General features: G+C 35.1%; 2 protein-coding genes across 3 annotated transcripts in view; one reads left to right on the top strand and one right to left on the bottom strand.

Moving 5' to 3' along the window:
• Positions 1–19722, top strand: part of LOC120088362 (Tetratricopeptide repeat (TPR)-like superfamily protein) — a 46998-nt gene extending 27276 nt beyond the window's left edge. Inside the window, exons 10-18 of one of the 2 annotated variants that reach the window (XM_039045593.2) lie at positions 4699–4755; positions 5325–5402; positions 11896–11993; positions 12059–12104; positions 12363–12490; positions 15944–16049; positions 17138–17200; positions 17815–17877; positions 19210–19722. In XM_039045593.2, coding sequence (XP_038901521.1) covers positions 4699–4755; positions 5325–5402; positions 11896–11993; positions 12059–12104; positions 12363–12490; positions 15944–16049; positions 17138–17200; positions 17815–17877; positions 19210–19398 — 828 coding nt within the window. In that variant the 3' untranslated portion in view covers positions 19399–19722. The remainder of the gene's footprint in view (positions 1–4698; positions 4756–5324; positions 5403–11895; positions 11994–12058; positions 12105–12362; positions 12491–15943; positions 16050–17137; positions 17201–17814; positions 17878–19209) is intronic. The other variant, XM_039045600.2, reaches the window with a different exon arrangement.
• On the bottom strand, positions 6899–8533 carry LOC150038445 (uncharacterized). Its single transcript, XM_090309373.1, has 4 exons — positions 8355–8533; positions 7712–8161; positions 7469–7545; positions 6899–7371 (listed from the first exon to the last, which is right to left on the bottom strand). Exons 1-4 carry the CDS (start codon positions 8531–8533, stop codon positions 6899–6901), a joined length of 1179 nt encoding a protein of 392 aa, XP_090165499.1.
• Positions 19723–21962: the final 2240 nt, after the last annotated feature.

The raw sequence follows: 21962 nt of genomic DNA, 5'->3' as shown, positions 1-21962 counted from the left end.
GGAAGCAACAATCAAAGCGTAACAAGTATCCTCAGAACAAGACTAAAACCAAGCAACCAAAAACCCAATTGAGGGCATAAAGAACAAACAGCTTAACAAGGTGAAATAAACGCATTCTGGCTTCGACAAGTATCTTGAATGAAAAATCCACCAAAAAGCTTTGAAAGAGAACACTGATAAGAAGACTTTAGGCGAATTGATTCTCTTGAAAAGTTAGGGAAGAAAAAGAAAACACCAGAGGTACGTGGAAAACTCTAGACCAGGGAGAAAAAACCACGATAAGAGTTTTTTATTTTAATTCAGATACTCAGTACACAATACAGGAACAGGTATAAATAACCAAACAATGAGAAACCCTAGACTGATAAAAGACAAAAACGCCCTTAGGGCTAAAATATAATTTCAACACTCCCCCTCAAGTTGGGGCGTAGATGTCAATGAATCCCAACTTGCTAACACAGGTGTCAAAAGTCTGTCTGGGTAACCCTTTGGTGAGAACATCCGCAACTTTTGGCTGGATGGAACATAAGGAATGCAAATGCTACCGTTATCCAGTTTTTCTTTGATGAAGTGTTGGTCAATCTCAACGTGTTTGGTTCTGTCATGTTGAACCGGATTGTGTACAATATTAATGGCAGCCTTGTTATCGCAGTACAGTCTCATCGGGTCATGACTTTCTTGATGTAGATCTACCAGAACCTTCTTCAACCAAATCTCTTCGCATATACCCAAGCTCATAGCCTTGTATTCGGCTTCGGCACTGCTTCTAGCCACGACGCCTGCTTCTTACTTCTCCAGGTAACTAAGTTTCCCCACACAAAGGTACAGTATCCTGAGGTAGATTTCTTATCTGTAACAGAACCGGCCTAGTCAGAATCTGTGTAGGCCTCGATACACCTTTTATCATGCTTTCTGAAAACCAAGCCCTTTCCAGGAGAAGACTTCAGATACCTCAGGATCCGTGTGATTTCCTCCATGTGTCTTTCACACGGAGCCTGCATGAACTGACTGACCAAGCTAACTGCATATGATATATCAGGTCTGGTATGTGACAGATATATCAGTTTTCCCACAAGTCGTTGATATCTCTCTTTGTTTACAGGAACATCATCTGCTGACTCTATCAGATTGAGGTTGGCTTCTACAGGTGTATCTGCAGGTTTACACCCTGTCATTCCAGTTTCTTTCAACAAATCGAGTGTGTATTTCCTCTGAGACACTAAGATCCCTTCTACTGATCTTGCTACCTCCATTCCTAGAAAATATCGCAAGGTATCGAGATCTTTTATCTCAAACTCATCTGCCATTCGTCATTTCAACTTGTCAATTTCTGCTGAATCATCTCCTGATAGTATAATATCATCAACATAGACAATCAATACTGCTATTTTTCCTGGTGTTGACTTAGTGAACAAGGTGTGATCTGAATGCCCTTGAACAAACCCTTGAGATTTAACAAAGGTGGTGAATCGATCGAACCAAGCTCTAGGGGACTGATTCAGTCCATACAAGAATTTTTTTAATTTGCACACCTGATTGTCAAACTGTGCTTCAAACCCTGGAGGTGGGTTCATATAAACCTCTTCTTCCAGTTCACCATTCAGGAATGCATTTTTCACATCCAACTGATGGAGAGGCCAGTCTTGATTAACTGCCACAGAAAGGAGGACACAAATAGTGTTAAGTTTTGCCACAGGTAAGAAGGTTTCTGAGTAATCCACTCCATACGTTTGAGTGAATCCTTTTGCAACCAATCTGGCCTTATATCTGTCGAGAGTTCCATCTGACTTGTATTTGACAGTAAACACCCACTTGCACTTTATGGTTTTGTGATTTCTCGGAAGACTAACCAGATTCCATGTTTTGTTAGTCTTAAGGGCCCGCATTTCTCATAATTGCACCTCACCATTCAGGAATTTCCAGAGTCTTGTGCACATTGCCCGGAATTATCATATTATCCAGGCTGGTGGTGAAAGCTCTAAATCTCGTAAACAGGTTACTATAAGACAAGAAGCTTGTCATAGAGTGTTTGGTGCACGACCTAGTACCTTTCCGCAGAGCTATCGGTGAGAACACAACTTTGCAGTTGATAGCAAATTATATGATATTTTTGGCACATGTAAGACATTATGCAAAATCAGTCCTTGAAGTGGGGATAAGTGGCCCTTTCCTGCAACGGGGGCAAATGACCCATCTGCAATTCTTATTCTCTCATTTCCAGCACTTGGATAATAGGAGAGGAATTGGTTAGATGATCCAGTTAGATGGTCCGTTGCTCCGGAATCAAGGATCCAGGATTCATCTCCCTCAACAAAGAAACTAAAGGAATGGGGAGTACCTGACTGTGCAATATTGCCGATTCTGACCGTACCTGGATCCACCTGGCTCGTTCCTGGAGGGGCACCATCAACAGCTTCACTAACGAAGGCGCGACGGGACTTAGATTTGTCGTTCGGAGGACGTCACTTGCCATTTGGAGGTCGGCCATGTAATTTCCAGCATTGATCTTTCGTATGCCATGGTTTCTTGCAATGCTCACAAATTGGAGGGTTCTTTTCATTTTGTTTGTCATTTTCTAAACCCGATGACTTGACTCCAAACGCAGCAGAGTCTAGGGTATTAGGCGTTGTACCATTCATAGCGCTGGTTCGATCTTCTTCCAATCTGACCTTTGAGCAAACTTCCATCAGGGACGACATTGGTCTTTGTCCCAAAATTCGGCTCCGAACACCATCAAACTTTGAGTTTAAGCCAGCCAAAAAATCATAAACACGGTCAGCATCCTCAATCTTCGAATACTGAACCCCGTCAATTGGGCAATTCCAAACTATTTCCCAACATAGATCCATCTCTTACCACAACAGTGATAATTTATTGAAATAGGATGTTACGTCGAGTGTCCCCTGCTTGCACTCATGCACTTGTTTTCTCAAGGTATAACAACGTGAAGCATTCTGCCTCTTCGAGTAAAGTTTTTGGACAGCTTCCCAGATATCCCGAGCATGAGCTGAGTAAAGAAGAGGCTTCCCGATCTGAGGCTCCATACTATTTATTAAAATTGAGCGAAGGAGAGAATCCTCCCCCTTCCATATCCGTTCTTGAGGATCCCTAGGGTTTGGTCTGGGTATTTCCCCTGTTAAATATCCGAACTTGTGCCGCCCCTCGAGAACCATCCTCACAGATTTGTGACCAAGAAAAGTAATTCTGTCCATTAAGTTTTTCGCCAACGGAAATTCCTGCAGAATTGCCTACAAACCTAGACATAATGTTTGTGAAAGGTAAAGTAGGGTAAGTAGTTACCGGAGTTTCTGAACATAATGGAACCCCCGGTTATGTATCTGGTAGAAAATCTGTTGATGGATTGGCCGAAGATCTAACGGCTGCTCCAAGGGCAGAAATTTGATGTTGAAGGTTTGCCAGTTGCTGTTGAACACTAACAGTCCCACCATGAATCATTGTAGGTTGTTTCTACTCATAAACCCCTGAAGATATCGTTTCTGTCGGTGTGAGAAAACCAACGGGAGGAGCTGGCTGACCAGAGGAAAAATAGTGGGAGACAAGAAGTTGCTGTAAAGGGTTCTGCTGGACCGGGTTCGATTGGATCGGGTTTGGCTGGACCGGGTGGTTCAAATGATGTTGTGGGTTCTGGTAGACCGATATATCGGGCACATTCAGAGGGCTTGGAAGACTCGATGATGATGGAAGACTCGAAGATGGAAGACTTGAAGATGGAAGACTCGAAGATGGAAGACTCGATGGGTAGACAGAACTAGGTAACACCGGAAGGGAGAACGACTGACCTGAAACACTTCCGCTGGCAGGATCTGGAGCGGAATCAGCAACTGTAAATCCCGGTGGCTGGAAAACATAGGAAGTCGACAACGGACGCTTATATCTAGGCTGGGTTGACGGCGGATGGTCAAGTCTCGATTGCAGCGGCGGTAGTGTGGTTGAAGTCGTCGTCGGCAGTGGCGGGGGTCCTCCGACGACAGCGACAGTTGGATCGATTAGGGCTGGTTGAATCTGAATCGGTCCAAGTAATGACCGTAGGTATTGATCGACGGTAGCCCTAATTTCAGCACTATTAGAGTTTTCTCTTGGAGTTCCATCCCCTACTAGAGTCGATGACTGAATCTTTTCTATTCTAGCAACGTTCTCATCACTATGCTCTGATACCATCTTGAAAAGTTAGGGAAGAAAAAGAAAACATCAGAGTTACGTGGAAAACCCTAGACCAGGGAGGAAAAACCACGATAAGAGTTTTTTATTTTAATTCAGATACTCAGTACACAATACAGGAACAGGTATAAATAACCAAACAATGAGAAACCTAGACTGATAAAAGACAAAAACGCCCTTAAGGCTAAAATATAATTTCAACAGATTTAAATCTTTGAAAAATTCTCTAATTTCGCTCTGACCATAAATCTGAAGAGCTTTAACCACATTAACCCAAAGAAGATTTGCCTTTGGAGCCAAATAAAGGGCACGTAAGAACTTGAAAGATATTTTCTCTGAAATTATTTGAGAGGACCTGCTGAAGGTTAAATAAAAGGAGAAGCTTAAACCAACAGGAACATGCACAAAGATATTCAAAAGAAGATATCATTGAAGGATTCTCCTGCTGATATAACCCTTGTATTATATCGTATTTTATGTGGGACATATTTCACAACCTTTTATTGTTTGGTCATGCAGGAAGGTGGTTTAGGTGAGTCAATTCTCTGCATTAGAAGATTGCGATATCTTGCTAAGGTTAGGCTTTATCCTATAATGGGAGCTGTGATTTTTCTAAGTTTAGGTTTTATCCTATAATGGGAGCTGTGATTTTTCTACTCTTATACCAAGTTTATTTGGGGAGGAATATTGTGTTTTGTCAATAGCTTGATAGTAATGCAAGGTCCCTTATAGTTTTCATTCATCAATAAAATTGTTTCTTATCCAAAAAAAAAAAAAAGCAAGGTCTCTTATATAAAGGCCATCTACTAGTAAAAGAACTATATCGAGATTATTTATTATCATAATTTAAAAACTAATTTTTACAACTAATATGGGACAATAAAACAACTTCACCTTCCCTGGTGTAGACACTGCTTTACAAAGAAAACATGAGAGATGATTAAAGCACATTTGAATTTGTTTTTTGCCAGTAACATTAGATTTCTTCACTTTCATTTATGATTGTAGAATATATTAAAGCATATGTGAGTATTTTAGTTCTATCTTGTACATTTTCCTCTTCCAATTCGTTCCCCTTCTTAATCACGTTTTATTGTTCTACTTGAGCTGCGGTTCATGTTTTTGTTATTTTCCTGATGCTTCAGATGCATATGAAGTCAAATAATCTTTTGGAGGCTGAGAATGTACAAAGAAAAATTTTGCACATTATGGAATTATCAAAGGTTCATCTTGATTTTTTTCCATCTTTTTATGTTTCATCTTTTGCTTCGGGTGTAGTGCTTGTAATGGCTTTTCCTTTTTGATGTTGAGTACGTGCAATTGGTTTTAGTAACTTCTAGATTTCTCTCTCTCACTCTCTCTCTCAATTTATGTCTTAGCAAAGAATTTTTACTTCATGCTTCTAACATAAAGGTCATGGGTCTTGGATCTTGACATGACACGTCCATGGGTTAGTTCACAAAATGGCAGATTTGGTAATGAATGCTCAAATCTTTTCCATTGTTTGGCGAACAGTTTAAAGAAGCATTTTGTTACTGAAATACCTGGTGAAAATGGAAGTAACTTACCTCAGGAGAGTATGTAGTGCACAAAGTGGCAGACTTTTTTAGCAACCTCTATAACCAAAACGAAAAAATAAAAGACTATCACTAACTCCTTACCACCGCATTTCATATGACCAAACTTATTAGACATGCTCAAGTTTGTTTTTGATCATCAAAACTAGCCCTGAAATGATCCATGTCAGATATTTTTGCAGGCTTTTGGTCCATCATTCCATGAAAAAACAGACACACAAGAAAACATAGACGCAAAATTTGATTTGAATGCACAAAATTAGAGTCGAGCACAGACCCATGTATGGGCAGAATTAGAAACCAAAAAATTTTTGTTTATATTATTCTATCTTTTTTCCTTTTCTGGAATCATTCCAAATATTAGCTACTTTTTATCAAAATAAGCATACAAACCAAATGTGGATAGCAGGATTGTTGGAGAAAATTTCAACCACTCATGCATCCTCACGACCCAGCTTGTGAGACAGAGGGTGGAGGATTTTGCTGGTGCATGGAGCCTATGCATGACTGATTTGTTAGTTAAACTTCAGGGTTTTTGAGGTAAGAAAAATGGGGTTAATTAGGTAATTGGGTAATAGTCCAGGTTAATCCCCTTTTTACCTCCACTTGTATTAAAACTCTATAAGTAGGAGCCTTTCCCCTCATGTATGGAAAATAAATGAATAATACTTTTCTTTCAAGAATTCTCCAAGATTCGTAGTCTACATCAGATGTAAGAAAAATGGCATTAACTGGGTAATTGGGTTATTGAGTAATAGTCTAGGTTAATTCCCTTTTTACCCTTAATTATATTAAAATTCTATAGATAAGAGTCTTCTCCCTCATGTATGGAGAATAGATGAATAGTACTTTTCTTTAAAAGATTCCCCAAGATTTGTAGTCTATATCAAATTGGTATTAGAGTGTTTTCAAAGCGCAAGGCGCACCTCAAGGCGACAAGTCCCTTGATTGCCTCAAAGCGAGAGGCGACAAAAAGGCGACGGCCGAACGAAGCGAGGTGCAATAAATAAATAAATAAATATATAATATATGTAGAAGAAGAACATAGGTTTATATACAAATGTCAAAGCCTCAAAGATTAATAATAGTAATCTAATAAATAAAAATGAACCAAACTCTAAAAGTAAAAGTTCAAGACATGATCAAATGTCAAATTCAACATCATCCCCATCTAAATCTAAGGTTTCATCCATTGCTCCCCCTTGGCCATTGTCCTCCTCAATGTCTAATTCCTCTTTATCGTCGTCTTTATCTTCATCACTAAACACTTGTATAGTTGGTGTTTGCTTTTGAACTCTAAAAGTGGAGGTAGAGGCAGCTGACTTTCCTTTTGATCTAGTGTACGTGATGGGTTCTCTAACGCCACTAGCACGAGCTACATCTCCCCATGTGAGGTCGTCGTCATAAAAAACTAACTCATTGTCAACTTCAGTTTCATTATTTTCTTCATCCAATGTTCCGACCAACCATTCATTACTTTTGTCTATGTGATCTAAGGAGATTGGATCAAGTTGATCCTTTAAATCAAAGCGCTCTTTAAGTGCTTGATTATACTTTATATAAACGAGATCATTTAAGCGCTTCTGTTCCAACCTGTTCCTCTTTTCGTATGAATCTACAAATTATTAACCAATATAGAATTAGAAGTTTGTTTTAAATTTTAAATCAATAAGGTAGAAAACAAAATGATCACTTACATGTTCAAAAAACACTCCAATTGCGCTCACACCTAGAAGCGCTGCACGTCAGATTAAGGACTCTCATGGCTAACTTTTGCAAAACTAGAGTACTACCAACATAAAGAGCCCACCATGATGCTATTCACACATTTGATATGATTCAGAAGAAATAACATACTTATATACACTTACACTATTAATGTAGTAGGGAATGTGAGTCCTTACTTGGCGTCTTAACTTTTCTTGTATTGATTGCTAAGTCAATGCCGAACATGCCTTTTAGCTTCAGAATATAACTCTAATTCCACTGTGCATTGATTTTGATCACTAATAGATGGTATTAATCTTTGTATAACTTTAAGAAGACCACTCATGACTTCAACATCTTGAGTAATTCTATTCTTGTGGTCATAAAAAAGTGATGGATTCAAATAATATCCAGCAGCATGTAATGGTTGATGAAGTTGACAATCCCATCTTCTATCAATGATCTCCCAAATTGGTTTGTACTTCATCTCATTATCATTAAACCCACTCTTAATGGCCTCTTTTGCCCTATCCATCGCCTCATAGATATATCCCATTGCAGGTTTATCACCATCGACAAGTCTAAGTACTTGAACTAATGGTCCGGATGCCTTTAAAGTGTGTTCCAAAAGGATGACATCAAAAACGGTGTCGGCTGCTCTCTTTCCCTTTGGATCTTTTGCCCATTTGGAAGTCGTCCTTTCTAAAAAATAAACATCTTTCTCAAGTTCGCTTTATTCCTATGGATACTTGCGAGGGTAAAAACAATGTTGCAAAACGTGTAATCGCTGGTCTCACCAATTCATGTTGATTGGTGAACTCCCTCATCATGTTAAGTACATACAAGTGATTATAAATAAAACCACTTAGTGCTACAACCCTTTTAAGGTACCTTTTGATCTGATCGATCTTTCCAATGTCCTCTAGTATCAAATCTAAACAATGGGCAGCACATGGTGTCCAATATAAATGTGGCCGCTTAGCTTCCAAATATTTGCCAGCTAGGACATAGTTCGAGGCATTATCAGTCACAACTTGGACAATATTCTCTTCTCCCATCTTTTCCACCATGCTATCCAAGAGTTCAAATACTTTTTCTCCAGTTTTGATGCATGAAGATGCATAAATTCCAAAAACAATGTCCCCGCAGCAGAGTGCACTAAAAAAATTTATCAAGGTTCTATCTCTTCTATCAGTCCACCCATCAAACATCAAAGAACAACCTTTTTTTTCCATTCAACCTCATGATTGCTCATTAAATTTTTTGTATGTTCTACTTCCTCTTTTAAGCCTGTCACTCTAGCTTCATGATAAGAAGGAGGTATCAACCCAGGTCCAAATTATCCCATGGCTTCAATCATTATTTGAAAACTTTTCAACTGAATTGTATTCAAGGGAATACTTGCTTGATAAATTCAATACATGATAAATTGAACTGTAGCATCTCTCCCTTCTTTGTTGTATTTTCCGGTGATGGTTGATTGCTTCAGCTTCTTTAATCTATTCCACTCATTAACTACCTTGGCTGGATTTGGATATACAAATTTATCCATTGCTCCTTTAGTTCGTGGTGGATGTGCTTGCGGTTGTGATTAAATTGCTCGTTTTTTAGATGTTCCGGTACTTGATCCACATCCACCAACTTCTATCTCATCTCCATCAATTATATTCAAATCATAAGCACCACCATAGTTGGGGAGGGCATTGCGTTCCTCCCTTTTTGCTTTTGTCTTCATTTGGTACTCCTTCAATTCCTCTCTTACATTGGTAGGGCACTTCAAGCATGCTTTAACATTTCGGTTTCCACCCACTAAGTGTTGTGTTGTCCGACAAATGCCACCCTTTGTGATTTTTCCACAAAACATACATTTACATGTGTTCGTATCTTTTTCGTTTTCTAAGATGACATATTGTCAACCAGGATGTTTCTATTTTTGCTCTCCTTCTCCCATTCTATTATAAAACAATGAAAATAAACCAAAAAAACTTAAAAAAAAAAGGAAGAAGCCTATTTTAGAAATGTTTCCACTCAAAATTAAATAAAAACTTAAAAAGTATACTGAAAAAAGGAAAAAAAGACTAATCTTTTTAAAAAACTAATCTTTTTAAAAACAAGTTGAATATGAAAAACAACAAGTAGTATACTGAAAAAACGAAAATAAAAAAATCGGAAAAAAACAAGTTGGAAAAAAAAAGTATATTGAAAAAAACTAATCTTGTTCAAAAGAAAGTTAAATATGAAAAAACAAAAAAAAAAAACAGAAGAAAAAGCAAAAAACCTAATCTTTTTCAAAAACAAAGTTGAATATGAAAAACAATATACTTAACTGCTCTCCTTCTCCCATCCTATTATAAAACAATGAAAATAAACCAAAAAAACTTAAAAAAAAAGGAAGAAGCCTATTTTAGAAATGTTTCCACTCAAAATTAAATAAAAACTTAAAAAGTATACCGAAAAAAGAAAAAAAAGACTAATCTTTTTCAAAAACTAATCTTTTTAAAAACAAGTTGAATGTGAAAAACAAGTAGTATACTGAAAAAACGAAAATAAAAAAATTGGAAAAAAAAAGTATATTGAAAAAAACTAATCTTGTTCAAAAGAAAGTTAAATATGAAAAAAAAAAAATTGAAGAAAAAGCATACTGAAAAAAAACCTAATCTTTTTCAAAAACAAAGTTGAATATGAAAAACAGTATACTTAACTGCTCTCCTTCTCCCATCCTATTATAAAACAATGAGAATAAACCAAACAACTTAAAAAAAAGAAGAAGCCTATTTTGGAAATGCTTCCACTCAAAATTGAATAAAAACTTAAAAAGTATACTGAAAAAAGAAAAAAAACTAATTTTTTCAAAAAGTAATCTTTTTAAAAACAAGTTGAATATGAAAAACAACAAGTATACTAAAAAACGAAAATAAAAAAATCGAAAAAAAGGTATATTGAAAAACTAATCTTGTTCAAAAGAAAGTTGAATATGAAAAACAAAAAAGAAAAAAGAAAAAACAGAAGAAAAAGCATACGAAACACATAATGAAAGTCTGAAAAAAAAAAAAACTTGAATATGAAAAACAACTAGTATGCTGAAAAACAAAAATAATAAAAAAAAAGTCGACCTTTTTGGGAAAACAATGAAGATAATGCTGAAGAAGTTGAATGAAAACTGAATAAAAATGCTTCCTTTTTATATAAACCCACAGAATTTGAAGAGAACAACTACAATAGAAAAAAAAAAAGAACTACAAAGCCTTTGTTTTTTGTTTTTTTTTTTAATGAAACCACTTAGAATCTGCCGAGAAGATCTAGAATGGAGAGAGAAAAAAAAACTAACCTTTTTGATTGCTTTTTCTACCCTTCAAAATTGCAGTCGAAGAACTTGAATGGAAAAGTTGTAGAAAATATCTTCCCCCTTTTTTTTTTGGAAGAATCTCAGAATATTAGGAGAAGAAGAACTTCAAACTTGGAAGATAAAAAAATAGCCCAAACGTGGAGAATAGGAAGAGACAATCACGTTTTTCTATATTAATTTTTGCTTTTTCGTGTATATTTTAATATTAGGTTGCTTTTTCGTGTATATTTTAATATTACCTATAACGCTTGGAGTCTTGATGAACTTGATGGAAATTTTTATTCAAGATGTTAGAAGATATGATGCGGGTGTTAAGGGGGTGTCAACCTAGTTGAGATGCCTGGGTGCACCTCCTGATTCTCTATTTGGTAATATTTTTTCATTATATCAATGAAAAGTTTTGTTCCTATTTCAAAAAAAAAAAAAAAAAAAGATGTTGGAAGATGGTTTGGTCATACTTCGTTGTACAAGTTTATTTCATTTCTTGATTGTTTTATTTTTTTTTCTTTTTAAAACTCGAGGACGAGTTTCTTTTCGGAGGGTAGAATGATGTAAGAAAAATTGGTAATTGGGTAATTGGGTTATAGTTCAGGTGAATTCCCCTTTACTCCCACTTGTATTAAAACTCTACAAATAGGAATCTTCCCCTTCATGTATGAAGAATAGATGAATCATACTTTTCCTTCAAGAATTCTCCAAGATTTATAGTACACCAGTTTTGTAAAATAAGCGAAGGTTTTTCTCAAATGTTGAAGACTCTAAAGTAGTGTTTCTTAACTCAAATTCTAATGGCTCAAAAAACTTTCTAGTGATACCATACTTCATATCGGTCTATACACTATACACATACACAAGGTTGTTACTTCTAAAACAGAACGAGTATCAAAATTAATATTTAGTGTATTTTGTATTGTATGTTTTAATTTTTAACTAACATTACCTCTATTTAATAGTATTTCTTTAACCTTCATGGGTTTCTTTTTTTGTTTGTTTGTTTTTTTTTTTTTTTTGGTTGTGCGCGCACTTGGGTACGTACATGCTTTCTTGGTCAACTGACAACACTTGGTATATCTCTTATGGGTGTAGGGATGGAATTCTCTGGAAACTATAAATTCTGCTGACGGCTTGGCCTCAACGCTATATGCTAATGGATGGCTCAAGGAAGCTCAAGAGCTTCTTGAGAGGTAAACTGAGAAGTGTTAGTAATTTTAGAAAAAGAAGGTTTTTCTGATGAAGTCGTTGTTTTCAGGTGTCTTGATGCACGAAAAAGTTTACTTCCTGAGGATCACATCCAGGTTTAAAATTTTTAACATTCTGATTGAATTACAAGGATGCAATTAATAAAATAACTGTACTCTTTTTTCCTTTTTATTGAATTTTTGTTTATGTATGTGAGAGAAATGATGAGGTTTTAGAAAATGAATTTGTTTTTGGTATTGGTATGAGACATCTTGCTCCTCTTCTCATAGATGTGTCACATGATGGATTAATTAATTATCTGGCACGTTTGACTTCCAATAACCCCATATCTACTATTGTGGTGGCTGGTGCAGATTGGTGCTAACATGCTTCACCTTGCTCGGGTGGTGTTGCTATGTTCCAATAAACTAAAGGCAACTGATACTTCCAAAGCAGTTATGGGAATTGATAAAGCAAGGGAACTTTTAAATAACTCTATAAGGTATGTATCGAGTCATTATTTATTATTATTTTATTATTTTTTCCGTTTTTTTTAAAGGAGGAAACATATGGTTTCATTGGTTGAGTGAAATATAAAAAAGATGGGAAAGTGTGAAGACCCAACCACCTATGCACAAGAGACCTCCCTGCAGCGACAAGGTAGAAAGACTAATTAGAAAAGGGGGGAAAAACATTTACACCAATAATGGAGGTACAAAGAGTATTATCCATTAAAGATTGAAGGAGGAAACTTTATCATTGCTTTTTATTGGAATTTATGTTGGAAAGGAAACGCCTGGATCTTCATAGATAAGCAACAAAATATCCACACTTCTATTTAATCTACATCTTTTCTTGCTTTAGCGTGGTGTCGTGGAGTAAACCATCTCCTCCCTTTTGTAACTATAGCCTATAGATCCTCTTAATACATGGAGGTGTTTTTTGTAATTAATCATATATAGGGCTTTGCAACCTAGCTAGCAATCTTGAACAAAAAAAATTGATGATATTGAGTACTTAATGGCATTATTCATCGAGGAATTCCAATCTTTGTTGGAAAATAAGTCAAGACCATCTAGCAACATTATGAAAGATTTACTTTGTGTGGCTTTTTTTTATTGAGCTGGTTAAATATGTTCAAGTGTGGTCATATATATGTTACAATTATAAACCACCTATCATGGACATGCTTTAGCCCCAAAATGTTTTGTGTGGACATGACAAACTTTAGCCCCCAAAATGTTTTGCTAGGTGTCCATGCGGTCCTAAGGAGGTTTCTTGGTTCAACCTTCCTAAAGTCCCTGTTTACAGACATAAACACTTACACGTAGAATATAAACAATTAAACAGACATCAATTCGACTGAGAGGACAATCATGAACACCAGACTTGGGAAAATTGGGACCAAGTCGATTTTTATTATTTCTAGAATAAAGGACAAATTGCCTCAAAATCGGACACAATAGGACTCCTTGAACATTCTTCAAGGTAGTCCTTTTATAGGGTTGGGGAACTCTCACCCCTTGCCACGTATTGCTCCATTGGCCCATGCATGGGGGACATGTAAAGAACCCTCTCTCTCATTTACAATATTTTGGCCACAAAATCCCTTCTTCATTAATGGAAAATCCTTGGTTTTTGCCACTTGTCAGTTCCTCATGGCAATCTCCATAACCTTTCTCAACATGCCAAGAAGTCCATGGAGGGAAAACTTTGTGGTTAGACCTTCTCCTAGGTTATAAATACTTTCCTCATTTGCTTTGCTTAAAGGGATTTCAAGAAGCCATTAGTGGGAGCTCTCATTCGTTTGGATTTTATCAGGTGAAATCTTGGGGGTTAGAATGACCTTCTTATGCATTTAGCAAACCGTATCCACCTAAGGGGGCACACGTTGTGACTTGCACGACAAGGTCATGGAGATTGCTAGGTTGGGTTTGGAAACATTTTTCACTTCCCCAAGCAATATTCAAGAAGTCCAAACATGGCACTTTCCCCATCAAAGACGAAGGCTCAAAGATTTTAGGGGAGGATTCTTCATTTGGAGGAACAAATGGGTGTGCCTCAGGTGAAATTCATGAGGTAACTCCTATATACGGAGAGGAAACCATTACCATCCAATGCCCCTTCTTCCATTTTAGTTGCAAAGCATTATCACGAGCATGCAACTATAATGGAAGCCTTAGTTAGAACGTTGGGTGAACACATAGAAGGGCAGGTGATTTTAGCCAGTGACAAACCATGCGACATTTCACGATGCCACAAGGGTTAGTCTTCATGCCTTGCGAATGAACCTCGACGCGTTAAAGAAGGAAAATTGTCAACTGTAGGCAACCTGTGAAAAATCATTCATAGAACTTGAGCCGGGTGCATTTGAACTCTCTTTAACAAGTGGATGCCTAGCTGAATGTTAGCCCAATCTCAGAACCTCAAGTCAGGCCTCAAGAGGTCACAATGGTGGATAACAATACTGGTTCTGAGAGCGAATCAAGCCATGAATTATGCCAAATTAACGAAGACGAAGACTCAATGTGTGAAGTCTTCCATGACTCTGAATCATATCCAAACAGGTAGGGTAAGTCACTTCGGGATCCAGAGGGTCCTTTGCCTTCCCATATTTGATTGGTAAAGAGAATCAAGAGTACGAGGCTAGGAGCAGGGGATGGGAAGAGGGAGGAAGTGTCCAGTGAACTTGGACCACATGACAACCACCTTCCAACATGCACATACAGACAAGATGCGGGTTAAGGAATTCAACAATCAAAAGGGTTGTAATAGGCATTTTGTGAGGCATCTTTGATAGAAGTTTACTTCGAAATGGGCATGCTACAACACTTGGGAACAATGAGGAGTTTTAGCAGCGAAGAGAAGTCTTACAAGTTTGAATTTTCAATTTGAATTAGTACAAGATCAAGTAGTTAGTGAATAAATAAGGGGATAATTATCCATGTTTATCTACACATGAACGGATAAGGACAAGAACTCCATCCTTATTCATTAAAAATTCCCCTTTTTCACATTCTACCATTTTCTCATGTCTATAAGGGTGCATTTGGAGCAAGGAGTGGAGTTATTTAGTATGAGGAGTTGTTTAGTCATGGAACCTATAGTGTATGGGATCAGTAAGTCATAGAATTAATGTTAATAAACCGTGGCATCTGCAGTGAGTTTAAGGACTCCTTGGATCAAACAATAAGTAGAGTTAATAACTTCACTCCATCCTACCTAACTCCCCCCAAACACCTCCTAAAAGACAAACTTGAGGTTTGTTCAAGGGGCCTTTTGTCTAAGATCTGTACGAGTGTAAAGTCTTATTACCTCGAGAGAATTAAAGTTGTTAGAGATTTGCATCACCCGTATCTTCCTTTCCTTGTGTATACTTTACTTAGTCTTATCACTTATGGCTTTCTTCTGCTTTGTCTTCAAAAAGTGAGCGAGTTAGAGGTTGAACTAAGAAGTCCCCTTAGGCCGCATGGAAACTTGACAAAATTTTTGGGGCTAAATCTTGTCCGTGACAAGTGGTATTAGAGCTGCGTTAACTGACATCACCTACCATTAGTGAACAGGAAACTGAAGTGTAGATTGGTAACATGGGAAGGAAAAAAGCAGTTATGCTCAAACAATTTTTCCTGAAGACTGGAAATAATCTTCTACTTAGTGTCAGGGGAACAACATTTTTAAATAGGTAAATTGGCAAGTCGTACAATTTAAAATGCTTACTGGTAAAAAAAAACACTTCTAGCTTCTTGAATTAATCTTCTGAAATATAGAATTATTGATCATCAATCACGTTAGCTTTACAGGTTTAATAGGGTCGTCCAAAATCCTTTCCCACACAATACTCTTCATGAAAAATAAGGATAGTTCACTTATATGATTTTATGACTTAAAATCACCGTAGTACAGCTGGTTGTAATTGATTTTACAGCAAGTTTATGCAAATCTCTCTCAATGATAGGATATCACGAGGAGTATTAAATAAAATAAGCAAGCACGGCGAGAAGAAAAAAGTTCATAAAGATGGAGAAACTGAAAAGGACGGACGTACAGCACTTATCATACTGGTTTGTTTTCCTTTCTCTACAATGAAGAATTGAAGTTTCTTCATATTTAATGTTTTCCCATTTTTCTCAAGATATTATTATAACTTTGTCCTATATAACTTATCATTTGAAAGTTAGGTTTTCCCCTGTTAAATTTGTTTTCCTCCAATATATCCATAACTGAATGTTCTTTTAATATGTTTTACTCCATAGTCATTCACTCAATTCATGAACTTTTAAGCTAGAGCAATTTCATGGTACTGCCAATAGGCTTGAAGGTTTGAGCACACAACTATGTTATATTTAGTCATTTATTAAATGTGAATTTATTCAAAGGCAACCAAAATGACATGAGCAAGAATGCAAATGATTATTTATTTATTTACAAGAAATAACTTCTCATTATGTCAATGACAAAAAATAAAGTTCAAGAAATACAAACTCCCAAGTTGTGAATTTATTCAAGAAGCTTTTTGTGACAAGTTGGGGTATGTGCTGTTTTGTGTGGGACCTTTAGAGAGAGAAATAGTCATTCTATATCTGGTTCCTCGTTAAATTTCATGTTTTTTTGTTATATTTTTTTTGAAAAGGAAATAAAGCTTTTCATTGATAAAATGAAAAGAGACTAATGATCAAAGTACCAGGAAACCAACATAAATAGATTTCATGTTTTTTTTTTGGACTTCAGTGGTGGAGCTTTCTTTTGTTGAAATTACCTGTTAGGCCTTATTTTACATCATTGAAGGCCCATTTTGTGAGCTTCTTTTTTGTTTTTCCTTATATTCTTTCATTCTTTTCATTAAAAGCTTAGTTATTCATTAAAAAAAGGGGTCTTTTACCAAGAATATTATATTAAGATGTGTAAAAGTATACCATGTATGTTAAACATGTGTTAATTAAATACATCCGTGCTTCCTATACCACAATTTTTTAATTGATAGTGTGCATCACTGCGTTTGTGCCATGTTTGATATGATTCGTATCCATGTCGTTGTCCTACGATTATGTCTCTCAGTGATTAAGACTCAATAAAATTTAAATGATTTTAATTGATTGTTTGGGTAGGAATTTACTCATGTCAATAGGGCTCATCTGTATTGTGTTTGCAGTTACAATCACTTGATTCTCTCGGGCATTTGGAGATCATCCTGCAAGAGATGCAAGTATCAAAGGTTAGCTGTGATGGCTTAAATAAGCGATAGTATCTGTTGCCTTGCAATGTGCTTTTTAAATTGACAAATATTATGCAAAACTTGAGTATATACAATTTTAAGTAGTAGGCAGTGAGTAAATTCTCTTTTCAACACTATGGAAATAAAAAAAAGTCCAAAAAGAATTACGTTTGGATTGTCCTCATCAGTAGCCTTGACACAGCCGATTTGCTCCAGAGGAAATTCTTCTTTATTCCTTATGCCCTCACTACTATGTTCCCTTTGCCAAGCGAATGGGGTGTTGATTTTCATGTTTTTTTTTGGGGTTTTCTATGTCATTTTTGAGTGTTAATCTTTTTTCATTTTTTCAACGAAAAGTTTAAATGCTTGTTTTATATATATAGAAATATAAATATAAATATAAGAGGCTACTTTTGAAAGACTAAAACCTAGAAGAACAAGCACAGAGAGAAGTGAGAAAAGACAACAAGAAAGTTTTTTTAGTTTTATTGAATTCATTTGGATCAGTGGACACTCCCTAAGAGCAAGAGTCTGTTTTGGTTGTGTTTTAATTGATTGATGTAATTCCACTGGCTCTTCTGCTACCACTTTGAGTAACTGGAATGTTGTTGCAGAAGGATCCTTCGCTAGTTGAGGCTGAGAATGTACTCTCTGAATGCTTTTCTGCTTATCAAAAGGTAACACGTTCCAGTGATATTTCTTTTATTCTGTCCAATGATTCAATGAGCGTGACATCAATGACCACATGGTTGATACATTATTTATTTGTGTTTAAAAAATATTATTTACTTACAGTCTTTCATTCGTGATCTACTACCTGAAATGACTTTTGAAATCTCAGGTAGTTTGAAACACTTACTATTACTGTCATTATTATCATTATTATTATTTTGTTTATAAAATCTAGCCAATATTTTGAGATTGTTATCAAACTGACTTTTGTTTATGTTGATAATCAATCCCCTATCCAAGGCTGGATATGTAATTTAAAATTCATAAGAGAATTTTATAGGATCACTGGGAAGTGATTTTTAAGTTTTGTGCCGGATGAAGTGGTGGTTAAATGAGTTCTAGGAATTGTTTAATCATTGTAGTTTGTTACTCTGTTAGAATCCTGGTAAAAAGGCTTCCATTTCCTGCAGTTGTACAGAGACATTTGCAAGAGGTTTTTGTTTCTTAGCTAAAAGAAATTCTTTTAAGATCTTATTTTGTTAGAATCTTTATTGGAACCTAAAATTCTTTTCTTTACATATATTTTATTGAACTTTGCTCAGTGATATGGTATTGCACCTCTTTTATTAGACTGACGTGAAATAAATAGTCGACCGTGTCATTAGCCCAATTAGCCAAAGCTTTACTTATCTTCCTGAGATTCAAATTCCCATCTCTTTTTGAACTTAAAAAGTGACAAAAAGAGACTGGAGATATGTTAAGATGCATTTTTGTGGAATGTGTTTTCTCAAGTGATTTCATAGTACTTGATGTATTTACACCTCGTATCTCATATTTTTGTTCTTAAGAATACCAACCATCCTGAGTTGACCTAGTGATAAAGGTTCATCTAAATAATTAATGGCTTAAAGAGAATGAGCCGAGTCATGGTGACCACCTACTTAGATTTAATAGCTTGTAAGTTTCCTTGGCAATTAAATATAGTAGGTTAGGTGATTGTTTCATAAGAATAGTTGAGGTGTGCAAGTTGGAGAAAACACTCGTAAATATCAAAAGGAGAAAGTGATTCAAAGATTATTTCAAAAGTAATGGAATTAAAAAAAAAAAAAAAAAGAAATTTAAAAAGTTCACCAACCAAACAAAATTTCTATATTAGAAAAACCAATTAACACTATTAGCAAATAATTTTTAACATCATTCTGAAGCTTTTTCGGTTGGAAGTACAGATGCTGAAATGCTCATTCATACCATGTCATAGTGCACAAACATTAATACTTTTATGATTAGACACGTTCTAAAGATCTTAAACTAAATTGTGAATGGCAACGCTTATGCAGTTCAAAGGTTCAACTTTCGACACTCCTGAAGTCAAGGCCGAGTACTGCACATGTTTGAAGCGTCTCTCAAGCCTGATTAGTGATGCCGAAACGAGTAAGAAAACAAGAAGAGTCAGTTTGCAAGATCTGCAGGATGAAATCAGTCGCCTTGAGGTTGAATTGTCTCCATACAGAAAACAAAAAATCTAACATCTTGTTGCCTCTTTTGGCCTGGAATCATTAATATGGCTTCCCTCACCTAAAGCAGCAACATGGGGAAGGTTCTTTACTTACCCTCCTATTTCTTAATTATTTATGTTGGTATGTTTTTTTTCTTTCCTTATTCTACATTTGGCCTAAGCCTTCAACTGGTGTTCTTTTTGCAATAAGCGCTGCTTTTGGGAGTTTGTTTTTTCCTCCCTTTTGTAATATCATTGATTTCTTCACTTTAAACATCGTATAATATTAGTTACATAAATTATGTTAACCTATGGTTTATGTAAAAGTGTGAACATTGAAGTTTATTTTGACTAAGCTTGGCTTATGTTGACAATTTTCATTAGCAACTTTTTGTTAGACGAAAGCTGCTAGATAGAACAGATTTCACCCTATCTTCGAATAAAAACATCCAAGACATTTATTCATGGGGGGCTTGAAGAACTATTTTAGGAAAAATAACCTTTTCAGGAGCAACTAAAGTTTCAAAATGTGCTCCTTTTAGTATCCAAAGTCATTCAGAGACTATTTCGTTTAAGGTTTTAAAAATGTCTTGGGGATAAAAAATGTCTAGAAATAATATATTTGAGAATAAGATATCTGAGAATCAAAATTAACCGTAGGAAAAATGTTATAAGAATTTTATGAATAAAAATGGTTTGTATTTAACCTATAGAATTAAGCATGACCATCTTATGTAATTTTAATAGATCAATTAATTAAGCAATTGATATCATTTGATATATTGATAAAAAAAAAATACTTAGTTAAGGATTTAATGATAATTTTAATTATGTATATTTGAAAAATGTGTAATTTATAATTTAAATTAAATAATTAATATATTTAATGAACGTTTTATTGATTATAATTGGACTATTTTCAAATATAGAAAAATGAGTTTATTTATTTACAAATATAGCAAAATATTGTTTATCTGTGATAGACATGGATAGACATAGATACACATGGATAGATATATTAGTGTTAGTGATACTGATAGACACAGTGTATCATTAAACAATCACATTTTACTATATTTGAAAATATTTCTAACAGTTTTCTCATTTAAAACAATTACTTATTATAATTTAATACTTATTTATTTAATTAGTTAAGTTTAGTATTAATAATAAGCTCAATTAAATGATCTAAGAAAATACATTTTTAACAAACAATATATTGTATAAAAAGTGAAATTGAGTAGCAAATATGAAATGTTAATAAAAAATACTAAAAAAATGTTGTATAATTATGATACGTCAATAATGAATAAAAAATAAACATTAATCACACTAAATAATTATTTGATTATAAGTAATCAATAAAGTAATAAATTATGATTCTTTAAAAATAAAATTTTATACTAACTTAGTTTAACTAATTCAAAAGATTTAAGATATTGCCTACTAATTAATCAACAAATTCAGTAAAATATTCATTTAATGAGTTTTCATTAATTGAATCATGTATATATTTTAATGAAATACAATGCGTTATTCCAGTTAAATAATTAACTACATTGATTTTGGAATATTAATATCAAGTAATTTTTAATTAGGGAAATTTTGACAGATAGAAAAAAAGTCAAATTATTTACAATATTGATAAATACGGATAGATTTCTATAAGCATCTATCAGTGATAGACTTGTATCAATCTCTATCATTATAGTATCAATTATAGACCTATCAATTTTTATCACTGATAGACTTCTATCCGTTTACAGCGTTGCTATGCTCCACATCAACGCAGTTTTAGTCACTGATCGACACTAATAAACTTTTATTAGTCTGCAACATTGCTACGCTCCACATCAACGCAATTTTAGTCACTGATGGACACTATAAGTTTCTATCAGTGTCTATTTGTAATAGACATTGATAACAATGTCTATCACACTATTTTAAAGCAATAAAATTCAAATCTAGCATCCAATTTCATGGGTAAATTAATTTTAACACCACAATTTAATGGGTGTTCAAGAATCAAACAAAATAAACCAAAAATGCGGAAAATCTTATCCCTAACGGCCAAAATCCAACGAACTCTAGCACTGGCGGTTACAAGACAACGGTGATGAGGATTGGGCTACAAGGATCTAAGAGTTAGAGAAAAAGAGAGAGCGAATTGGGTAGAGAGAGAAAAATTGGCTCATCGGCGGCGAGTACAACCAGATCTACAATGTAGATCCAAATGATGATTGGACATGGGTGCAGTGTCAACTGGACGTTAGAGTGTATGGGTTAGAGAGAGCAATCGAAATTGGACTGAAGAAGTAGGAGAAGAAGAAGCAGGAGAAGCCGAAGGAGAAGAAGGAGAAAGAGAAAGAGACTGGAGAAGATGATTAAATTTTGCTATTTTGTGTAAATAATTTTCCATTAAAAATAACTTTTTTGTAAGGGCAAAGAATACTTCTTATCCATGGGAAAAGGGATGTGAGGAATACAATATTTCCAAAAACAAGGGTATAAAAAACCTTATAAATCTCTGTCCTCGATTACAGGATATCCAGAGAGTTAAAATCGAAATCTACAACAGAGGGCAATATTGGAATA

Source organism: Benincasa hispida, chromosome 1 (assembly GCF_027475165.1).
Source record: "Benincasa hispida cultivar pf3 chromosome 1, pf3_genome.v1.1, whole genome shotgun sequence".
NCBI lineage: Eukaryota > Viridiplantae > Streptophyta > Magnoliopsida > Cucurbitales > Cucurbitaceae > Benincasa > Benincasa hispida.
The sequence above is the reverse complement of the archived record's forward strand: the minus strand, read 5'-3'. Positions and strand labels throughout refer to the sequence as shown.

Bases quoted from the DNA above. Each gene is read 5' to 3' on its own strand.
- LOC150038445 (XM_090309373.1), bottom strand. From the start codon at position 8,533: ATGGTGGAAAAGATGGGAGAAGAGAATATTGTCCAAGTTGTGACTGAT. The intron at 8,162-8,354 runs GTACCTTAAAAG...TTTTTTAGAAAG, and splicing joins AAGATCGATCAGATCAAAAG to GACGACTTCCAAATGGGCAA. The intron at 7,546-7,711 runs GCATGTTCGGCA...TTATGTTGGTAG, and splicing joins TTATATTCTGAAGCTAAAAG to TACTCTAGTTTTGCAAAAGT.